The following is a 20981-nucleotide window of genomic DNA, read 5'->3' on the forward strand; positions in this document are numbered from 1 at the left end:
GACAGTTGGTAGTGGTGGTGGTGAAAGTGGGGTATGTGTGTGTGCTGTTCGGCTTTAGCATTTTCATACCCTGCTGTCGACCTTTGAATCTCGGGCCCCGGGGCGGGTAGGCAGCTCCGCCGTCCACGGTGGCAATTGGCTGCGTTTTTCTCTTCTGTCTACAGCTGCAGGTCGTGGCCCAAACACAGCAGACAGTGCACACATACACGAACACACGGTGCTTCACGTGCAAACACGCACATTTTGTGGCGTGAGTGTGCGCGATGCTGCTAGAGCCCAAAGTCCTCTGGTCCCTGGTGCTGACTCTTATCGGAATGTTTGAAGATTAACGAGGTTATCCGTGTCCTGTAGACCACAAGCCACTGCCAGCTGTACCCCTGCAGGCAGGCCAGGAAGCCGACAGAGCAGGCGGACAGCGTGTCGAGGCGGGCTGGAAGGAAGGAAGTCACCGCTGTAGCTGCATTGGACGACGGCAGAGGACGGCACCATGACCGAGAAACGGATGTCGAGGTGGTATTTCGGTGGGCTGGCGTCCTGTGGAGCCGCTTGCTGCACGCATCCTCTGGATCTCCTCAAGGTGAGGGCAAGAGCCAGTGTCCGCTGGCGTGTAGAGGAGTGCAGGCCTGAGCACCAGGCTACAGCTGTTTCCAGCGGTAGACACAGAAGACGGGCCAGATATCAGTTGTTAATCTGACTACTCATCATATTACTGCACGATTTTAAGCTATGTTTGAGTGTTTTGTTGTAGCAGCAGTGAGCTTTAAGTGGTCATGCCACACTGAGCTAACACATGTCTATAGTATCACTGTAATGTATATGAGGATGTGCAGGGCTGGTAAAATGTAGGGCACAGGTTAAGGCTAGTGAGAGTTGGTAAGTCCAGCTGACACTTACTCTTAATAATTGTGAAAAATAATTGATAATAAGTAATTATTGAATTGAATTTGGATTTAAAAGTACGCATAATGTGTGTAGCTGTAGTGGCTCATTTAATATTAATGGTTTATTGGGATGAAAACAGTATGGTAATTGTAAGATCACTGACTGTGATTTGGGGGGGGGGGGTCTTTTCCCCTCCTTATGCAGCCTGTCATCGCCTGACAGCAGGTGTGCGCGCCGCGTCTCTTGTGTCACATGGTCATTCTTGTTACTATAGAGGTACTCCTCTATAGTAACAAGAATGACCAACCAGTACATCTAAACCCAGTGCCAAAATCCTCACTCACTTGTACCTCTCTTAAGGCTGCACTGAAGTCAGCAGCACATGACCCTGATAACAGTAACTGGTCCTCAGGAAGTCATGGGCTGTGTAATTATGCAGACAAGGCTGTTGATCAGCACTTTGCAGTAAGAATGTCTTCTGGAGAGCTTCATATCTGCCCAGAGTTGCTTGTGAGATGGTGATGCCAAATGAAATTATAGTAATATAAGACTGAAGTGTGATATTTTGAGTCTGGTGATTTAGTTGCTTCAGTGTTCATGAAGTCTCTCATTAGTGTAGTAGCAGTAGTTTTCAGTGCAGCTCCCCTGCCACTCTACTCATAGTACTGAGAATAACCTTATTTTTAGAACTGGCCTGTTTTTGACTTATGGCTTTTTGTCACACTACATCTAAAGAAAAAAATAAACCAAAAAGGAATATATACTGCACACTGAACAAAAGGGGGTTTTATTTATAAAAACAAGATAGCAAGTATCCTAAAGCATAGTAATTTATCCCAAACTGTATTGAAGTGAGAGCCTCAAGCCTTCTAGTTTCTTGAATCCATTTCTTTAAACCAGGACTTTCAATGTTTGACAAAGTTGCCCTCTGCCCTGCACCCCCCACCCCTCAGAGAAAATCAAGACAACTGCAGCTTCAGCTTCAAGTGTCTTTTTCTTCAAGTCTGTAAAAACAAAAATAAAAAAAATCAGGTTCAAGTTGCTACAACTATACAGCTAACCCATATTAACTTATATTTGTTTACATTTTGTAAGTATACGGAGCTAGTTATTAGCAGCTCCTTTTTGTAGTGCACCTATGTATATGCAGACACTGGATTACTTTGAAAACATTAAAACATAATAATTTTCAGGCAAGTTCTGAGAGTTATCAGGAGCGTCTCTTCTCAGTGATTTATAAGATGATGTGTGGATGTTCATTTGTGATGGACATCAGAAATAATGATATCCTTGGAAAGTGGAAATCACATTGAATCCAAAAATATGTGTGTGTCATATCTGTTTCCTCAGACCTAGTTGATCTGTGACTCCAAGAAGGAGAGTGATTTTTGACATAAATTTTGGCAGTTGGGCACTAAGTGTTTTAAAATACCTTCACTGTCCTGTAACACATTTTCTGTTGTGTTGACTCTGTACTCCAGTAGATTAGATTAGAAATTACCTAATGGTTATGAGGGTTAATTACTTTCTGCTTTAAGCGTGTTTGAGGGTGACTTGTTGCCCCCTTTTATGACCTCCCCCACCCCCCCAAACGACAAGGACAAGGCTACAAGTTACTCTTTTCACCTAGTATGTATGCAAAGAGCCTCAAATTAAAGCTGAGATTCAGCACTCTAAACTCAAATTCATTGTTTCTCTTTAGTCCCATTGTGCTGGAGTACAAAGGCAGCAGAATAAAAGAATGTGTCACTGTTCAAATACTTGCATACAGATTGCTCTGTATGTGCTCATGTAGTTTTTACACCAATCAAACTGCTGTAGTGGCAATCAGGCGAGGAGTGTTTCTGGTGTCGGATGTAGGCGACACCATATTTGATCCACAATCAGTACTTTTATCAGGAGCTTCCTGGAGCTGATGAAGGGGAGGAATTTTCTCAAGTGTTATTGATTTATAAAAATGTATAAAATCACTCACTGGGAATTTGAGAATAATTGATCGAATAAAAAACTAATTGAGAAATCCTCACTCATGCTCACTGGAATTAAATTATGTTAGGGTGGGAGCTTGGAGTTAAACCACAGCTTGGTGATTGTACAAACTGTTGACACTTAAATGTCATGGTAACAAAAAATGTAAAACTTTAAAGATGGCTAGTGTTACTTCAAAGAAACCAGAAAGTGCATGATGGATACTGGAGGAAGCACTTTCTCAATCACTGTCATCTACTTAGACAGAGTGGATTTGTTTTCACATATTGAACAAAGGTTAATTTGCATTGGAAGTGTCCTGAATAAACAGGTGTTGATTTCTGTGCTGTAGTGCTGGATGATATGGCTGAAATGATTAACGAAATGAAATCACAATGTTAACAAGAATATTTCTGTGACGAGGCAAATGCATGAAAAATCAAACAGGAAATTTTCAAAGTAGTGGACCGTGTCCTACTGTTATGTATTACATGAACCCAAACTTCATATGTGTAAAACAAAAACTTGAGTAACCACTTTTGTTAACTAATTACATCTTGTTCAGAATGATTCATTTGGGCAACGGACATTTGTAAGATGAGCACGTCATGAGATTTCATCATCACATGATTATTTTGCTGATTAACAATAATATACAATTATTGCCACAGTCTTTTTCCTAACGAGCTACCATTTTACCCACATCGTGTGTAAGACACACAAATGAGAACTCGTAGTTTGTCTCAGTTACTGGACGGAGAGACAGATGGTGACTTTGACGCAACAGCTTACAAAGCTTAAAACGTTAATGGCTTCATAACGCTGGACACATTCCTGTAAAAGCTAACAGCTAAATATAGGACTGAGGTGGAATTTGGAGAGAATATGGGAAATTGGTTTTCAGCACAGAAATAGGACTAAAGGCACATATCACCATGCAAAGAGTGCCGAGTCATGTTCCGCCTTGGTGTTAACCAAAACATCTATTACGCCCTCAGATAGGCCAATCTATTGTTATCCTAAACTGATACAGCTAAGTTGCTTAACAAGATTAGTCAGACATCACCTAAAAAGACAAACACTTATCAACATATCTGGGTGTAATATTTCACCACGGTGTGTACACAAGTGTTCCTGCCCATATACACATTAGCTTGCTGAGTGCTCAATAGGACATTGTCTTGACACATTTTTGCACAACACTCTGTGGTTCCCTTTACCAGAGTTTTCAGGGATAACACCAGAGTCGGTCCTGCCTATGTCCAGTTTCCAATCCTTGAAGTAATTCGATTTTTTCTCGCAGTGTGAAACCTGACTCAAATATTATTGTGTCAAGTTTTCAAGGCTGTGAGATTTTATTGTGGATTTTCAGCTATGATAGTCTCCTTTTAAATATGAATGGCATTTCTGTTGGTTTGTCCATCACTTTGGTGCAGACTGTAATATTTCAGCAACTGTAGCAGTAGGTTTTCTTTATCCAGACGCAATGAGCAGTACTGTATTAGAAGATTTTGTTTGTGCACCCAGTAGTTCTCCCAAATTTCAATCTCTAAAGGATAAATGTTTAACCTGCTGCCTGACTTGGTTTGGAACCAATGTGTCATGTAGACCAACAAGTGATGATTAAACAGATGATGTAAGGAAATAGAGGAAATGATTAAAAGCGGCCATTAAAATCCACTGGTGATGTGACAGGGGAAACATTGTGTTTTGAGGGGCTCCGTCTTCAGACTTATATACTGATTAGAACAGAGGACAAAGGCCATATTGTAGAGCTATTGTCCTCCTGACAAGGACAGCACACACGCACTCGCATACGCACACACACACACACACACACACATGGGTACCATTAAGACATTTAGAGAACTTGTGCATGGTATTATAACTGCCTTTGTTGCACATTACTTCTTCCTCCACCAATTTTACACTTGAGGGTCAGTTAGCTCATCATGGTTATTACTCCTCACCCTGTGCAGTAAAACGTTTTATGATGCCCTGTGTGGAGGGAGGAGCTTTTCTCAGCTCTGAAAAAATATCTCTAATGATGTCATCAGGGACTAAAGATTTTAACACAAAGAGAAAGACGGTGTTATAAACTGGAGGTGTGAGGGTGAAAAATGTGGCCATTTACCAAGCAGCTAATGAAATATGGAGTTGCACTATGGGAAGTGTAGGATCTAGTGTGTTTTGAGTTTGACCCATATAATGTCTTAAAATTAAGGATATCTCAGGCTGATTAGACTTTGAACATCCTTTTTTTGTCTCTCACAAAGCCCCACAACTGTAAGGACGTGCAAAACTAAATGACTGGAATAACCCTTTTAGAGGTGACACATTTAGCCTTTTGACGCACTTAGTTGCCTAAATAAGTTAACTAGTGTGTCTAAGTCACTCCACAAGGAGGAACAAGAAGAAAAGAAATTTGCTGTGTCAACCCCAAGAGGATCACACATTGTCTGTGTCTGCAGATTTGTTGTGACTTCGCGCTGTCAGATGTTTTCTTTGTCACGCCACTTGATGCCTCACTTGATATTGAAAGTGACAACAATCCTAGTACATCACTGTCTTTCCAGGTACACCTGCAGACACAGCAGGAGGTGAAGAAGAGGATGATGGGGATGGCCATTCATGTGGTGAAGAATGACGGGATGCTGGCTCTTTACAATGGCCTCTCTGCCTCCCTTTGTAGACAGGTGTGTATGTTTGCAGCTGAGTGATATAGCCATAACAATAATGATAATAATGACTGTGCACAGCACTTTTCAAAACAAAGTGACAACAAAATACAACAATAATACAAAACTAAAATGCTATATAATACCCAACAGTGATTTAAAAACAACAATAAGAAGAAGACGGGTTGGACATAAACCAGTGTGCTGGCATTAATAAAAGGGATTTAATAAGTGTCATGCTTTTTTCCAATGTACACATGACTTCCTAATAAAGCAGTGCATACTCTTGGCTGAGCTGACATGCAGTTTGAGTAAAACATGATGTGTCTGTGACCGTCAAGTCCTGCATTTTCCTGGTGAAAGGAGGAGATAGTATGACGGACTACCTTAGACCAGGTTTTTGAATAAATATCCTGTAGCTGGTGTATTGTAGTGAGATTCAAAGAGATTCATGTGCTTCAAACATTTCATGTGGAAATGGTGACTTCACGCGCAGTCACACGAAATAGCTGGTTTGCGGCAGAAGGATACTATAAATATACCAGTAGAATAGTTTTATAAAATATACAAGGATTGCAGTGTGGTTAGCAGGTCTGTACATGTTGCGGGATGGATCCAACATGACAGAAAAGTTGAATCACAGCCACTGGATGATGAAGAGTAGGATCAGTTCTACCTTGTAAATGCTGCCTCCTGTTTATGGACCTCTTTGAATGATGAAACTCATTTGAAACCATTTTTAGATTGGTTAGGCTGCATGAGGCTCCTTCTAATGGCTAGAAAAACAAAATGTTAAATAATGAGCAATAATGAGTGCAGGAGTCATCCATCTGCCCGACTCTTTTTTTTTGTATTTCTTTTTTTTTTAAATGTAATCCTCCTCTCCTCTCTCCTCTCCTCAGATGTCCTATTCTCTCACCAGATTTGCCATTTATGAGACAGTGAGGGACATGATGGGCAGCACAAGCCAGGGCCCCATGCCCTTCTACCAGAAGGTCCTGCTGGGAGCCTTCGGAGGTGGGAGCACACACATGTTCTATCTCTCTCTCTCTTTCTCTCTCTCTCTCTCTTTCTCTCACACACACATGCACATGTGCACGCATGCAGTGTCTCCCTTGATTGTGTGCCAACAAGATTTATCTTTCAACAGGTTTCACCGGCGGGTTTGTTGGTACGCCGGCAGACATGGTGAATGTCAGGTAAGATGCCGTCACAATATTCAAACCGGCATTAATATTCAGTGGAGTCCAACAGTCTGACCCCACTTTCCCTTTCACTTGAATTCACAATTCCTGCAAACAAATGGTTTATTGTTATTTTTAGACAATGGTCAAAACCAGCAAATAGTTCAATCAAAAGCTCTGAACTGTTTTTGCTTGTAGGATGCAGAATGACATGAAACTACAACCAGAACTGAGGAGAAAGTGAGTGGTGTGACTTTCCTTTTGTCAGTTTAGCTGTTCTAAGTCTTTTACTGTAATTTAACGCTGATGTGTTGTTGTTCTTTCTTTCAGCTACAAACATGCCATCGATGGGCTCTTCAGGGTCTCCAGAGAAGGTAGATCCCAATCAGTATAGTGTGTGTAACTTCATATACAGCACACAGTGGCATCATGTCTGACCTCTGACCTGTGTCCCGTCCCCACAGAGGGTGTGAGGAAACTGTTCTCAGGAGCCACCATGGCCTCCAGCAGAGGAGCGATGGTCACTGTTGGACAGGCAAGTAACACTATTCACAGTCTGCTGATGGGCTGGAGTTTATCATGTGGAACCTCTGGGGGCTTTTTTGGCATTGCATGCGTAAACTTTGTGACTTAAAAAGTCATTTCAAATACATAATACAGTACATAAGTATTAAAGAGACCCAAGGGATTCTTGGGCCAGTGAAGAACTATGTCTGTTTCTTCATTTTTGTATTTTGCTTTATTCTACCTGAGCTAATGTAATCACAATTTCAATCCAATGTCTCATAAACACATGAATATACTTACTAGTCACGTTAAAGGATGTCAAATTCAGCAAACATCGATAAAACTGGGCATGCTGTACATATACTGTAAAGTTATTATTGAAGGGTGCCTGCTGAAAAACATTTCTGTGTATCTTCTCCAATCCTCCCATGGAACAATAAGCTCCATTAGTATGGGCTGCTTGGTGGGTCGGGAGGGCATTACAATGTCTGGCCTCAATGATGTTACTGCAATCTCCTCCAGAACCTGAGCTGCCTCTCAGAGGTGGAGAGTAGAAGTGTAACAGTCTCATCTGCATCAGTATATTCATCTCAAGACCTTTTTATATACATAGTTATTAGCTAGAGAATGACAATAGCAAAATACACATCCATTACCCTGAAGCACAATTTGAATATGGTTGTTTTGATAGAACAGTTTTTTTTTTTTTTTTAAGTAAAACAAAAAGATTCACTGTGAAATGTCCCCTGACTGATCCATACGTCGTATGTGTTATTTCTTCAAATATCAGCACTTGAAATCAACATGCAGCTTTGGTGTCTTGAAAATATTTCTGACCATCCTACTTGCTAAATATCCCAGATCCCAAAATGTTTTTATGATCATTTCGTAGCATTTAATGTGAGTTTATTTCTTTGTTTGTAAAGACAAGAAAGTTTGACAATGCCACGCTGTCTTTTGTTGTACCACCACTAGGGGGAGCCAAATACTGCCATTTTAAAACATGACACTGACTGGCTGTTATTTTTGACTCATCACACTTTTTGTGAAATATATAAAGGCCGACCCAGTTGATGTACCCATTTTAGCATGTGACCATCAAGTGCACAGAAACAAAAGGAGAACACAGATAGACACGCAAGCCATGTTTCACATCCGGACCATGCTGATTTGAAAGCAGTGAAGAATTTGTGGGACACAGATTCTTATAAATCATAATAAATTATAATAAATATGAATATGATGATTTATAATATGAATGAATAAATATCTAAGAGTGAGTTTAGATTAGGATCAGATTTTTCTTTTTACCATTAAAATGACACAAGTCTTCTCTGGCTCCTCTTATCTTTCCCCCTTTAGTTGGCATGTTATGACCAGGCCAAGCAGCTGGTGTTGGGAACAGGGATGATGGGAGACAACATGCTCACTCATTTTCTTTCCAGCTTCATTGCTGTAAGTATCAGGTCTCAGTCAGCGTGTGACGTTTACAAGGTTGGTTTGTCGACTGATCTCAGCTTGTGTGAACTGTTGCTCTGCAGGGAGGCTGCGCTACATTCTTGTGTCAACCTCTGGATGTACTAAAGACGCGACTGATGAACTCAAAGGGAGAGTACACGGTGGGTAGATCCCTCCTCATCCCCCTTCATCGTCTCCTCTAATCCTTTCATTCCTGTCTGCTTATCTATCTTCTCCATTTCCCAATGTTCATTCCCACCCGGCGTTTCTCTCTCTTCAGGGGGTGACACATTGCTTACGAGAAACCGCCAGGCTGGGCCCAATGGCATTTTACAAGGTAAAAAGAAAACCCCACGAAACACTGTACACTAACACCATTAAGGTTATTTAGTGCCGCTGTTAATCAGAGGTTCTTTACAGGTTCTTAGATTTACTATTTCAGTTATTTGACTCTGTGTCAGGATCACACATGGATGCACTGACCAGTGTTACCTGCCTGTAGCACAGCAGTGAAAGAAAAGACCTCGGCCCTGGGTAACAGTATTCAGTCCAGGGTAGTAATAGGTGCTGTACCAGGGGGAAAAAAAAAAAAAATTCCTGTAATGCATTTACATAGAGACAAATTAATTTAGTGACATAAAGTAGATTCATCATTCATTCGTTTTTTACTATGCAAATAAGCATGCAAGAGAAGGGGCACCAAGCAGTAGTACAATGGTAATGAAGAGCAACAGCAACACAACCAGAATACTTGAAATGAATCCTTTTTTTTTTTTTTTTGCTTTTCTTTCTTTGGGGCATTTTATGACTTTACTGAGCAGTGACAGTGGAGACAGAGAGGAAATGCAGGGAGAGAGTAGGGGAATGACTTGCAGCAAATGTTCCGGCTGGCCAGGAGTCAAGCCGGGGACTCACTGCTCAGGTCATTTGCGCCCATGTGGTATGCACCCTAACCAATCAGCTATCAGGTAGCCCCAGGGATGCAGGTTATTAAGGTTTTAACATCATTTGCATTCTTTGCACTAAAGCATATTGATTTTGCTTTGTTGGACTGGAAGCTGATCTATCAATATGAATTAATATAGAAGTTTCACTCAACTATATAATATATAATAAATATGTTATTATAAATATAATTTTGAATGATTTCTTTGACACACAACAACAAGCCTCCGTCTTTTTAAACTGTGCACGCTGTGTTTTGGATGAAGAAATATTGTATTAACATACAAAAACCTCCGTTATGATATGACATTGTTATATACAAACGCATGATAAAACAAAAATATATATTGACACCACGCCCAGCTGATCCCATTGCTGTGTGGGAGAACAGATTTTAAATTGCGCTGCAACATAAACGGAAAGGAAAACTCTCATTTACAGCATAATGGGGCAATAATAAAAAATCAATACATTTCAGAATGAAGGCATTGTTTAGCTGATTGGCGCAGTAGTTGTAGCTTTCAGTTGACAGTTGTGATGGGAGAGAAGTACAAGTAATAATAATAATCTAATGCCGCATTCTTTTGCAGGGTCTGGTCCCAGCAGGGATCCGCTTGATTCCCCACACGGTGCTCACCTTCATCTTCCTCGAGCAGCTGAAGAAGTACTTTGGCATTCGCATCATCTCCTAAACTCTGCAATGGGCTGCTCTGTAATCTCAGCACTCAGTACTTAAAGGCCAGTCCACCAGTGGTGCACAGCGCATTCAGAGCCCACGCCAGTGTAATAGCAATTGTAGACTGTGGCTTAAGAAGTTTGTGCCAGGAATGTGTATCCTGTAGTCCTCAACAACACTTGATTGTTTTCCTATTAGGCCAAGATGCTGTTTGTAATTTAGCAGAAGTCTAAAATGTACTTACAAACACAATGTAGCCTTGTCATCAATCTATAATATTTCCCAAAAGCCATCACTAAAACATGACTAAACAAGCTTTTATGTAACATACATAGTAATCATTCCCAATAGTGGTGACCAAATGTGATGCACCCTGAATTTTACAGACTTATTTGTTTGACTTCTTATCATGTAATAATTAGTTTTGAACAGGAATCAGCCACTGACACGTTAGAATTTAATTAACTTTTGCCTGATTCTCCTCCCTTCATTCCACTCCTGTCACAGTTTCATTCTTAAATCTTTCAGAGAAGAGGACCAAGCTTGTTTGTCTTGTGGTTTTAAGTAAGGAGGGAGTTAGCGGGGAAACTGTGAACCAGTCGGAGCAGACTGTTGAAACTACATTTGGCAGTGGCTCGCATTGACTTTTCCAGTCCTAGTGAATTTGAATTTGCAAACGACCACTTGATCTCTTTAAGTTCCTACTGTTTGAATAGAGAATCATGTAGAGAACTGCTGTACAGTACAAGTGAACCTGTAGCCATTTCATCTCTAATGTTATTACTCCATTGAGCTAAATGCATGTCAGACTTTATGACTCAGGATGCTAATATGTAAGGCACTTTACTGAAACTCAATGGACTCATACTCGCTAACCTGCTGCGTAGAAACACATGCTGTACACTAAAACATGTTCTAAAAGTGAGAATGGAAATATTTCATTTGTATTGACCTTAAAATGTTAATGGTTCCAACCGAGGATGTTTTCTGCCTCTTGTTGTCCCATTATAAGACTGACTTTGGTTCAAGCATTCTCTGTGCTGTGCCTGCTCTGTTTACAGAGACAAGTAATGTTGCCTTACAGTATCTGTCCTGCAGGGGGCAGTATAGTAATGTGTGAAGTATCTTCTCCTGTGCTGATAAGTCCTGCACCTTCATCCTAGGATACAATAAAAAAAAAAGAGACTCATAATGCCACTAAATGACTGTTTGCCTGCATGTTCTTATTTTCAAGAGTTGCAATGTGAGGTACGGTGCGGTAGATCAGCCATAATATTGGTACTCTTAACCCTAATTTTATTCATACGCACAGAAATGAAACTGGAGGAACCCATAGTTCTGGGTGTTGCGAATTTGTATTTTGTAGATCATTCACCAAGAATTTTGGAATTAAAATACTAATGGAAAAAATATGTGTGGGTATTATGCCTGTTTTCAATATAATAAGTCAGGCTACAAACTTTTATTATGGTAGTGAATGAGATTGTTGCAAACCACACCACATTTTTAAGGTTATTATTTTTGTCGTCTCATAAATCAGCTGCAGGCCCTCTTGGTTGTGTTAAATCCACATCATAAAACAAACAGAGTGATCTCTGTGTTTCTGGTTTCTGCTGCCACAGGCTCATAGTACAATGATGCTGGCTGTGACTGGATCCCAACAAAGACATAGTTGAATGTTCTGCCAGTCCTTCACACCAGTCCCCAGACTTGGGATCAGTACTTATTTTGCAGAATTACAGCCTCTCAGTCGGCACTTTGTGGCAGGACAGTCCACAGTTAAGTGGTGATGTTCAGCTTTTATAATAAATGGTGGCAATGTGACTCTGTTCCTCTGCCTCGATGAAGATGGCTGCCCATTCCTTTATTAATACCATCCATCACATGCAAAGCATTAATGACTGTGACCATTCATGTCTAGCATCCCATGTACGTATGGGAATTCATGAGCCTTATGCCTCTGAATGCACTCTGCACATTATCTCATGCTATTTTTTGCACATCCTTGGAATGCTGCCTGTATGAAGAGCGAAAAGGAAAACCAGGGTGAATATATATATATATATATATATACATATATATATATATTCAGGTGTAAAATGTTGAGGGAAGCAAATTAATTTGTTCCTACAGCTGTTTTTTCCTTTTAATACACATCAACATGTTTCATTAATATTTTTGAATAATTCTATATATTGAAAATACCAACACTTTGTATTCAGCATTTTTTGACAATTAAAACGGCTGCTTTATTAAGTATGCAAGCACTTGCGAGAAATATTCCCCTATGCAAGGAGATACAATTTTGATATGAGAGGCAAGATTTTTTTGAATGAGAAACGAGCATACTGTAAGTTATAGCAAAATATCTGACTTCATTAATTTTCCATTTGTGTTCTCCACTACATGTTCGGCTTAGAGGGACCTTACATTTTAATATTTTTTAATTAATGTTGTTTAACATCACCCTTCACAGATGAGTGAAAAGAAGGGGAAAAAACATGAACTTTCCAATTTATAACAAGCTGAACTTACAATGAAGGACCTTGCCACTGGAACAAACATCAGTTCCATTCATGCCATCAAAAGTCAAAAGTAAGAAGCAGCACTGATTAATGAGGAGGCAAGGTCACAGTTTTGACTTTCGTATCTTTGTGTGAATGTCAAATGTGAACTAGAAAGCTGGTGAATGCAGATGTGAGGGTGTTTCAAAAGTAACTACCCATCATCTTTTGCATAAATTAACAAATTAAGCCACAAAACTGGACCAAAATTAATCAGCTGTGGTAGAGTGAAGAGCGAATAGTGGACTTCCATTCAGGAAGTGGCCAGAAACACAACTCCAAATGAATGTGAATTTTGCTTTGCCTGCTAAATATGTAAAAATGCAACTGTAAGTTAAAGCTTAAGTATTGACGACTCTTTGAAATGATATGTCAGGGCTGTATTTGAATAATAATAATGATAATAATAATAATAATGATAGATAAATAACTTCCATTCACTCAACTTTGTCTATTTCATGGTTGGTCATTCAGTGTCTGCTTATAGAGAGCACTGGTAGTATTAGGAGGACTGTTAGTAGGAATAATAAAGTCATTCCCCTCTCTTCACTGGCCAGTGTGAGACTTTAAAGGCCAGCTGCAGTTCAGTTTAATCTGAGCATGGTCGAGGGCTCAGAGAAAACTGATTGAGGGCTTTGAGCTGAGTCTGATGGAGACACAGCAGGAACTCATATTAACTCAAAGGTCACAGTGAAACCCTGGTGACAGAGTGAAGGTGGGCTGAATAAAGCTAGCTAACTTTTCGCCTGTTGCTCAGTGCATGGTAACTAGTCTGGTGACATATATGCAATATGATTTTGAATTTGAAATTATTACTTAAACATTAGGTTAAATAATTCCCTTTGTCATTATCTGGTCATATTAGTGCATACACTAATAACTATGTGTAATGTGACAAATAGAGAAGAGATTTAGCACCCAGCTCTGCAGATCCCCTCTTTACTGTTTTGGTTCGCTCCCAACAGCACTGAGAGACAAATATTTCCCTCAGGAGTTGGTGGAGACCAAAACAGAGCTGAATATTTACACACACACAACTCCACATGAATGCTAATGTTGTTCCGTCTGTTGGGGGTTAAAGTAGACACCTCAGCATTAGCCGTCCGCTATAGTCCAAGCTGATCAGCGGTAGATCGACTTCAGAGAATTATGGAGATCAAGATAATGTTGAAAGAAAGGTAAAAGAAAGGCATGTCACTAAACAACTGCTACTACTCTATCACATCCTAATGAAAGACCGAACACTCAATGAGAATCCATTTTCAGTTTTTGTCTTTTTTTTTTTATTTCTTTTTAAAATGTTTTATTGGTTTTTGTTGCATTTCTATTTAAATGTGTAAATGAATAATGTAAGGCACTTTTAATTGTGAATAGGATGTTGTAGAAATTGCAGGAAAATGGTAACGGACAACTTCTTTCTTTTGCTGCATAAATGAGTGCATCCTTTTATTAACACATCAAAAGCACAGAAATGGTGTTGCCCAAAACCAAAGTGAGAATAGGGAGTTATTCACCCTGAGCTTCTTTCTTAAAGAGACCGTGTCACACTATCCACAGACCCAACACAGAAAGGCCCGCGTGTAGAGAGCGTACAGCAAGGCAATTATGGTGAATTATGTCAAGAGAGTTCGCTACATTGTGCTATATACTAACCTTGCCTTATACCATTCAGTGGTGTCCTTATTATAGCAAGAGAAGAGAGTTGTCATTGAACTGTTGTCATTGAACACATGCAACTTGTTTTATTGCGTTTCACAACTTAAACATTAAGTTGGTCATTGTTAGTGTGGCTCCAAATGTCACATCCAGTGTTTTTAATTGGTGTGGGCTTTTTCAGTTCATCAAATGGTTTTAAAAACGTGCTGCTTTTTTCTCCTTCTCTCATATTCGCTTTCTCTCGGTCACCACCCACACACCCCCATACCACCCACTCACCCACGCACATTCATGCATCTCAAAAACACTCTGAAGATAGTTCAGAGTTCAGCACCTGCTGTCAGTTCACATTCTGCGCTCATTATGTTTGCTCACAAGGTCATGACCTCCCCACCACAAAGACTTTGCAGGAGTAAGTGATCAGTAGACTACATGACAGAGATGTTACAGCTCTTTGGTCCGATTTCCTTTCACGTTAGTGAGATGGTCGATGATGACACTTGGAGGGGAACAGACTCTGACAGCATCACAGCCAAGTCTTACGCAGGTCCTTGCAATATGTGGCAGCTCAGCAGCAAGCGCGCTGCCCCGCCAGCTAAAACACAAAGCACATTTGGGAACAGTTGCAGTTTCTACTTGGACCTGTACAACTGACTGGGCTAACGTGGCTTTTGCATCCACAGTGACCTTGGAAACCCAGCTAATACAGTTTTGTTATTGTGACCTGTGTGTTATTGTGTATTGTTTTGTTACAGTTTACTGCTGTTTTTATCCACAAAATGATTTTGATGGTTCTTTAAATCGCATTGTTTCACAGTAACCACTGTAATTTCCATGACTATATGGATGAATAGAAGTCAACCTTGATTCCTAAACCTTGACAGTTTTCTGTTGCTCAGCGGTGCACATCTGCTTCGAAGCAACAATTACTTTGAACTAGATTATATTTGATTAAAAAACCTTGTTGTCATAAATGTGGGTATAACCATGGCCTTAAACTGAACGGGATGCTGTGAGTAAGTAGTAGTAGTAGTAGTAGTTAAAGGGAAACGGACTGTGCTGGTGTGAATTAGTAATTATGATCATCAGCAGATGGAATTTGCTCAGTCATGAAATTGTAGCTAATTTATTACCAGACGATGTGAAAACAATGTGCCTGTCATGTTCTGCCCTGAGGGGACTCTTTCTTATGGACTTTTGGTTTATTTCCTGTTTGATTTTGAAAGCACTTACTTTGTGTGCCCACTGTCGTTTTACTTCCTGTTTTTGTCTCGCTTTCCCTCCACGATTGTCTGCCCCGCCCTAATGTGTTACACCTGTGCCTTGTTAACTGCTCCCCCCGTGTGCATTTAGACTCTGTGCTGTTGTCTTGGTTGTTTCATCTGTTTTGCCTCTGTGAAGTTTCCTCCGTGTCTCGGGCTCCCAGTCTTTTTTAGGTTGTTATGTTTTTGCTCCTGCTTTGCTCCTGTCGAGTTCCCTTAATGTGTCCCAGTGCTTCTGTTCTTGTTCCTGTGTTTTGGGATTTTTGATTTCTTGCTGCCCTTCCCTGGAGTAAGATCTTGTGTTTTTCCTGGGTTTGATAAATCTTTGAACAGATCCAGCCCCGTCTGTTAGTCTGCCTTTGGGTCCAGTTTACATAAAACTTGACAGTGCCAATAGGTCGCTCATACCGATGAATCTACTGAGAATCATCACCTGAACCTTAAGCAGCTTCATAACAAGTTTCAGCTCACTGCTTTTAGCTGTTTTGGTTCACTTTGGTTTTCAGCACGCAGCTGTTTCCGGGAGAGTACCTCTAAAACCCACAGTATAGGACCTGCTCAGCACCAAACAGCAGACGTTCAGAGAGCTTTGCAACAAGGAAGGTCGCCATTCAGAAAACGTTGAGACACGTTATCTTCATGTGTGGACCAGAAAGACATACGCACATGTAGAGGAAGAAAAAATGATAACAGACACAGACACAACTGGGGTGGGGGTATATCAGAGGTATTTACTGTTAGAAAAGAGCATGAGAAATGTTAGAGTGCAGTATGTTTGAGTTGTTTTCTATCTTTCTCTCTCACACACAAACCAGAACACACATTTCTCCCCTCACTTCATGACTTCATATCAACCAATAAGACTGATGCGTCTGCCAACAGCCATTCTCTCTCTGACACGCACATCACATTTCTGCTCAGAGGAAAATGTGAACGACCATAACTCGCGCTCTGACTGACTGTGGGGAAAACAGAGGGGGGGGGGCTGCTGAATGTAGGTGCTTGTCAACGCTCGGTGTGTGTTGTGTGTGTAAGAAGATGGGGTGTGTGGTCATTAGTGTGGATCAGAGGGAGTTCTCCTCTGATCAGTGGTGTTAAGATAAATATAGGGCTTTGGCGTTTATGACCCTGGAGATAATCCCTCTTGAACCAGCCTCCTGTCAGCCAATCAAAAACAACTGTCAGGGGCGCAGAGATACACTGTCACTGTGTGCTGTAATTACCCGTCTTCTCACGTGCGACACATTTAACTCAGTGTGTGTGCTGGATTTAGTGGTGAATTAGTGTGATGTAGGTGTGGGCGAGTGAATGCATCAGGAAGGATTAGAGGGATTGGGAGAAAAGATGCGAAAAAACAAATTTATGTTAGTGGTTGTCCTTCTGGAAGTTTTTCCCCTCTTCACACAGGATCTCCAGAGCCCAGCCAGAGCTCAGCCATTGGCTTCTTGGTCTCCCTTGACTGTTCAGTTTGGCTGAGCGGCCAGCTCCAGGAAGAGTCCTGGTTTTTCCAAACTTCTTCCATTTAAGAATAACTAAGAATTATTGTGCTCTTGGGAAACTTCAGTGCAGCAAAAATGTTTTTGTATCCTTTCCCAAATCTGAGCCTCAACACAGTCCTGTCTCTGAGCTCTGCAGGCAGTGCCTTCCTCCTCATGGCTTGGTTTTTGCTGTGAGACTTGATATAGACAGGTGTGTGCCTTTCTAAATCATGTCCAATCAGCTGACTTTACCACAGGTGGGCTCCAGTAAAGGTGAACAAACATCTCAAAGATGAGCTAAATTTCAAGGGTCATAGCAAAGTGTCTGAATATTTATGTCAAAGTGATATTTCAGTTTTTCCTTTTTAATAAAATTTCTAATTTTTTTCTAAAATTCTGTTTTTGCAATAAATGGTTTCATTAAATGGTGTTCGGTGTAGATATATCGGAAATATCTTTATTCTTTATTATTCATCATTCTTTTTACATGTCTGCGGTTGTGTGAAAGTATATTGACACCTCCATGAACAGTAGCTGAGGTTTACGTCTTAAGTGTAACTGAAGTGATGTGTGTCTCTGAAACGTCCATCATTAACTCCATGGCAAGTCTCTGCTTTCCTTCCCTCCAGTGATGTATGTGAAGTGTGTTGGGGGGAAATGTGCACTTGCACATTGTTGTCACATTGTCTCACAAGGCATTAAAGCAATACAGGAAAGAGCTGTTAAACCATTTTTCTTGGAAATGTGATGAGTGGGGGGGGAATGAGCGCCAGCTGGAAAAGAGAAGCACAGATCGTTTGCATATATGCATATGATGGGTCTCATTCATGTCTGTTTGGTTTCAGATTCATCTGCATTAAACTGCATGAGCAGAAACAATGGTTTTAAAAACAGCCATTTGCCATTTGATTTCCCTGGAGGAGGACTCGGATGTATCAGGCAGAATTTCTTTAAAGCTTTATTCAGAAATATTTATTTTTATTTCCAGAAAAGGGTTTCGCAGATTGCAGCTGCTTTTGATTCACTGCTTTGAATTGCAGTTTTCTGCTACTCGTCTACTCACTCTGTCCCGCTCCTGCAGGAACTGCATCCTCATTTATCAGCAAGCTAATTGAAGGTAGCCACATACACTCTGAAACAGTATCTGCTCAGCAGCACCGTGTGTTGACAAAATTCTCTCTTTTGTCAGCTGCTTTCCCTCCGCTTGCTGTCTGGCTCCTGTCGTATATACGTATAAGAGTGTAGTAATAATACTAATGATGTGAAATTTCAAAATCACAGCCTCCGTTCATCTGACTCCAACTTGTAGTCAACGGCATCCAGGACCCAACACTGGCCCTTGGGTGACAGCCCCTCCCTCTGGATCTCCTTCCCCAAACACATCCATGTCTGCACCAATGAGTCTATGTTCAACTGCTTCTATGTTTCATTTAATGTCCTGTCTTATCTCATGTCTTTTAGTTCTTTAGGGTCTTTTATCAAAGTCTTTCACTCTCCTTTTAGCTCTGTTTTTGGTCTCTACCAACACCTGAGGGAAATATCTGGCAATTTACCATCTGATTGCTGATTACAGCTGCCTGATGCGGCGGGAAACAACCCTGAGAGAGCAGTGACAGTGACTAAAAACAGTTAAGTTGCAGGCGGACAGCTAAGCAATGAGCTGAAACTCAATATGAAGCTCAAGCCGTGGGGAGCCGCAGATTCATATTTGAACCTGAGCTGACGGCAATCCTTCACCTCTTGGCCACTAAGCTGCTCCACAGGAAGAATTGGTAATGCTTTGCTCAATGGGAAAGTTAATTTGTTCATTTAGTCACTCAATGACATGATCTCATTGAGATCAAACTTTCTTTTTCAAGAGAGAGATGAAAAACATTCAGTCAAACAAACACACAACCAGCATTTAGAGAACAATGCGTCTAAAGCCGGAAAAACCAGGAATCAAGTGACAAATAGAATTTATATAAATATATAAAAATATATAATTATTGAATTATTACTTTAACCTGGGGCTAAATAATTCCCTCTGTAATTATTTTGTCATATTAGTGCATACGCGTGAGCATCAGTATTCACAGTGGTTCAATGATTACTTTTAATATGAATGCTGTTGCTCATAGTGATAAACCCACAGAGAATTATCAGCCAGCGCTGCAGTTCCCCTCGGATCTACAGCATGTTGTAGCTTGGCTTATTGCTTTGCTTTTACGTGACTGTTTTGGTTCAGTCTCATCAGCGTTGTCGGTAAAAAGCATTTTATGGATGAACTACAGAGGTGGACAAAATAACCAAAATGTCTGACAAAACCATACAAAACACTGAGCATGATCATTCATTTACAATAACAAAGGCAGTTACACACCTGAATCGATTTGAGTTAAACACTAATTAACAGGATGTGCCACTTTTATTGGAAGTCCAGTAACCACCATTTTTATTTGGGAGACGTTGCAAAGATGCACAGACACGGCCGAATTACTGGTGTATCCGTTGCAATCACATCGCCACAAATTTGAATCAGCACCTCTGGCAGTCCTAATACTGTCGAGTTATTGTGCTGTGTTTGGAAGTTTTTCAGCTATTTGTACAATATTCATGCATCTTATGGCATTAACTTGCCATAAGATGCAACAAATACTGAGTCAAAGATTCAAAATTAATTGTATTTATAAGTTGTTGGACTACTATAGAATGTCATATTTTACTGTATATCACATGGTCCATGTCCTGAGTATTTCCTCCTTTGTTTGTGTATTTTTAACTTTGCCTTGTTCTGAATTTGGGAGTTGTTTGTGTGATGTATTGTATTTACATGTCATGTGTAATGGGTTTTGCATGAAGTTTTAGACTTTAAAACTGAATAACTTTAGAACTGAATTTGCATCTGACAGATGGTTTTGATCAACTAGCTGTTTTATGAGGGTTTTAAGTTCAGAAGGACTGTCAATGTGGAAATAAGATACTAATAAGAATATTTACGCATTGCGACAAGGAGATTTGATCACAGTGTGTCTGGGAAAAAAATAAATGAATTGAATGGAGCAGATGATGACAGAGTCTGTTGCAGACAGATATACAGTTTCCATCTGCAAAATATTGATAAACTCAAAACATCACTAGCTACTAATATGTGATCAGAGCTGTTGATCTATTCACAACAGGGTTAAAGAATTACTGTGTGTTAGTTTTTTAATGTGAAGAAAAAAAATTATAACAAAAGCAAAAAGCAAAAATAAGTTTTGTCTCCAGTGATGGAAAGCAACACTACTGTTAACTCTTGTTTTGCTTCTGTTTCTATCACTTATTTTCTTCTACTGGAGTTAGCACGCTAACCAGCTAGCCCCAGCCCGGCTGGAGGGTCTCATCACTTTCCGATACCGGGTCACTGTCGTGTCCAGGCTGCCTTGAAGAAGCAGTGCTGCTTAGAGGGAGATTTATAGCTGCTTGTATTGAGACCATGTTCCATGGCGGAGAAAACTTAGACTACAAATAGCCCCTTTAATTAATAGGTAACAACTGATAGAAATGAGGTACTGTTTGTGTGACGTTGTCAGAGGAGTGTATTAAATAAGCTGTTACTCTATGTGCATGTGCACTTGTGATACTAGGATGGCAGATGTGATGTCAATAGGCCTTTTATTTTTCTTCTAAATAATTCTCACAATTGTATATTATTTTTATTGTAATTAACCTTTTTCAACCATTGAAATGTTTAAACTGTGT

General features: G+C 40.3%; 1 protein-coding gene across 2 annotated transcripts; it reads left to right on the forward strand.

The window, feature by feature from the left end:
• Window positions 1-15: 15 nt before the first annotated feature.
• Window positions 16-11710, forward strand: slc25a10 (solute carrier family 25 member 10). Of its 2 annotated transcripts, XM_022755484.1 has the most exons (12): window positions 16-170; window positions 352-577; window positions 5427-5546; window positions 6431-6545; window positions 6679-6727; window positions 6911-6952; window positions 7043-7086; window positions 7177-7247; window positions 8582-8674; window positions 8761-8838; window positions 8958-9014; window positions 10213-11710. In XM_022755484.1, exons 2-12 carry the CDS (start codon window positions 488-490, stop codon window positions 10312-10314), a joined length of 861 nt encoding a protein of 286 aa, XP_022611205.1. In that variant the 5' UTR covers window positions 16-170; window positions 352-487; the 3' UTR covers window positions 10315-11710. The 2 variants fall into 2 exon arrangements, with proteins under 2 accessions (XP_022611205.1, XP_022611204.1); XM_022755483.1 differs by having other exon boundaries at window positions 16-577.
• Window positions 11711-20981: the final 9271 nt, after the last annotated feature.

Source organism: Seriola dumerili, unplaced genomic scaffold (genome assembly GCF_002260705.1).
Source record: "Seriola dumerili isolate Sdu_G_001 unplaced genomic scaffold, Sdu_1.0 BDQW01000230.1, whole genome shotgun sequence".
Classification (NCBI taxonomy): Eukaryota; Metazoa; Chordata; class Actinopteri; order Carangiformes; family Carangidae; genus Seriola; species Seriola dumerili.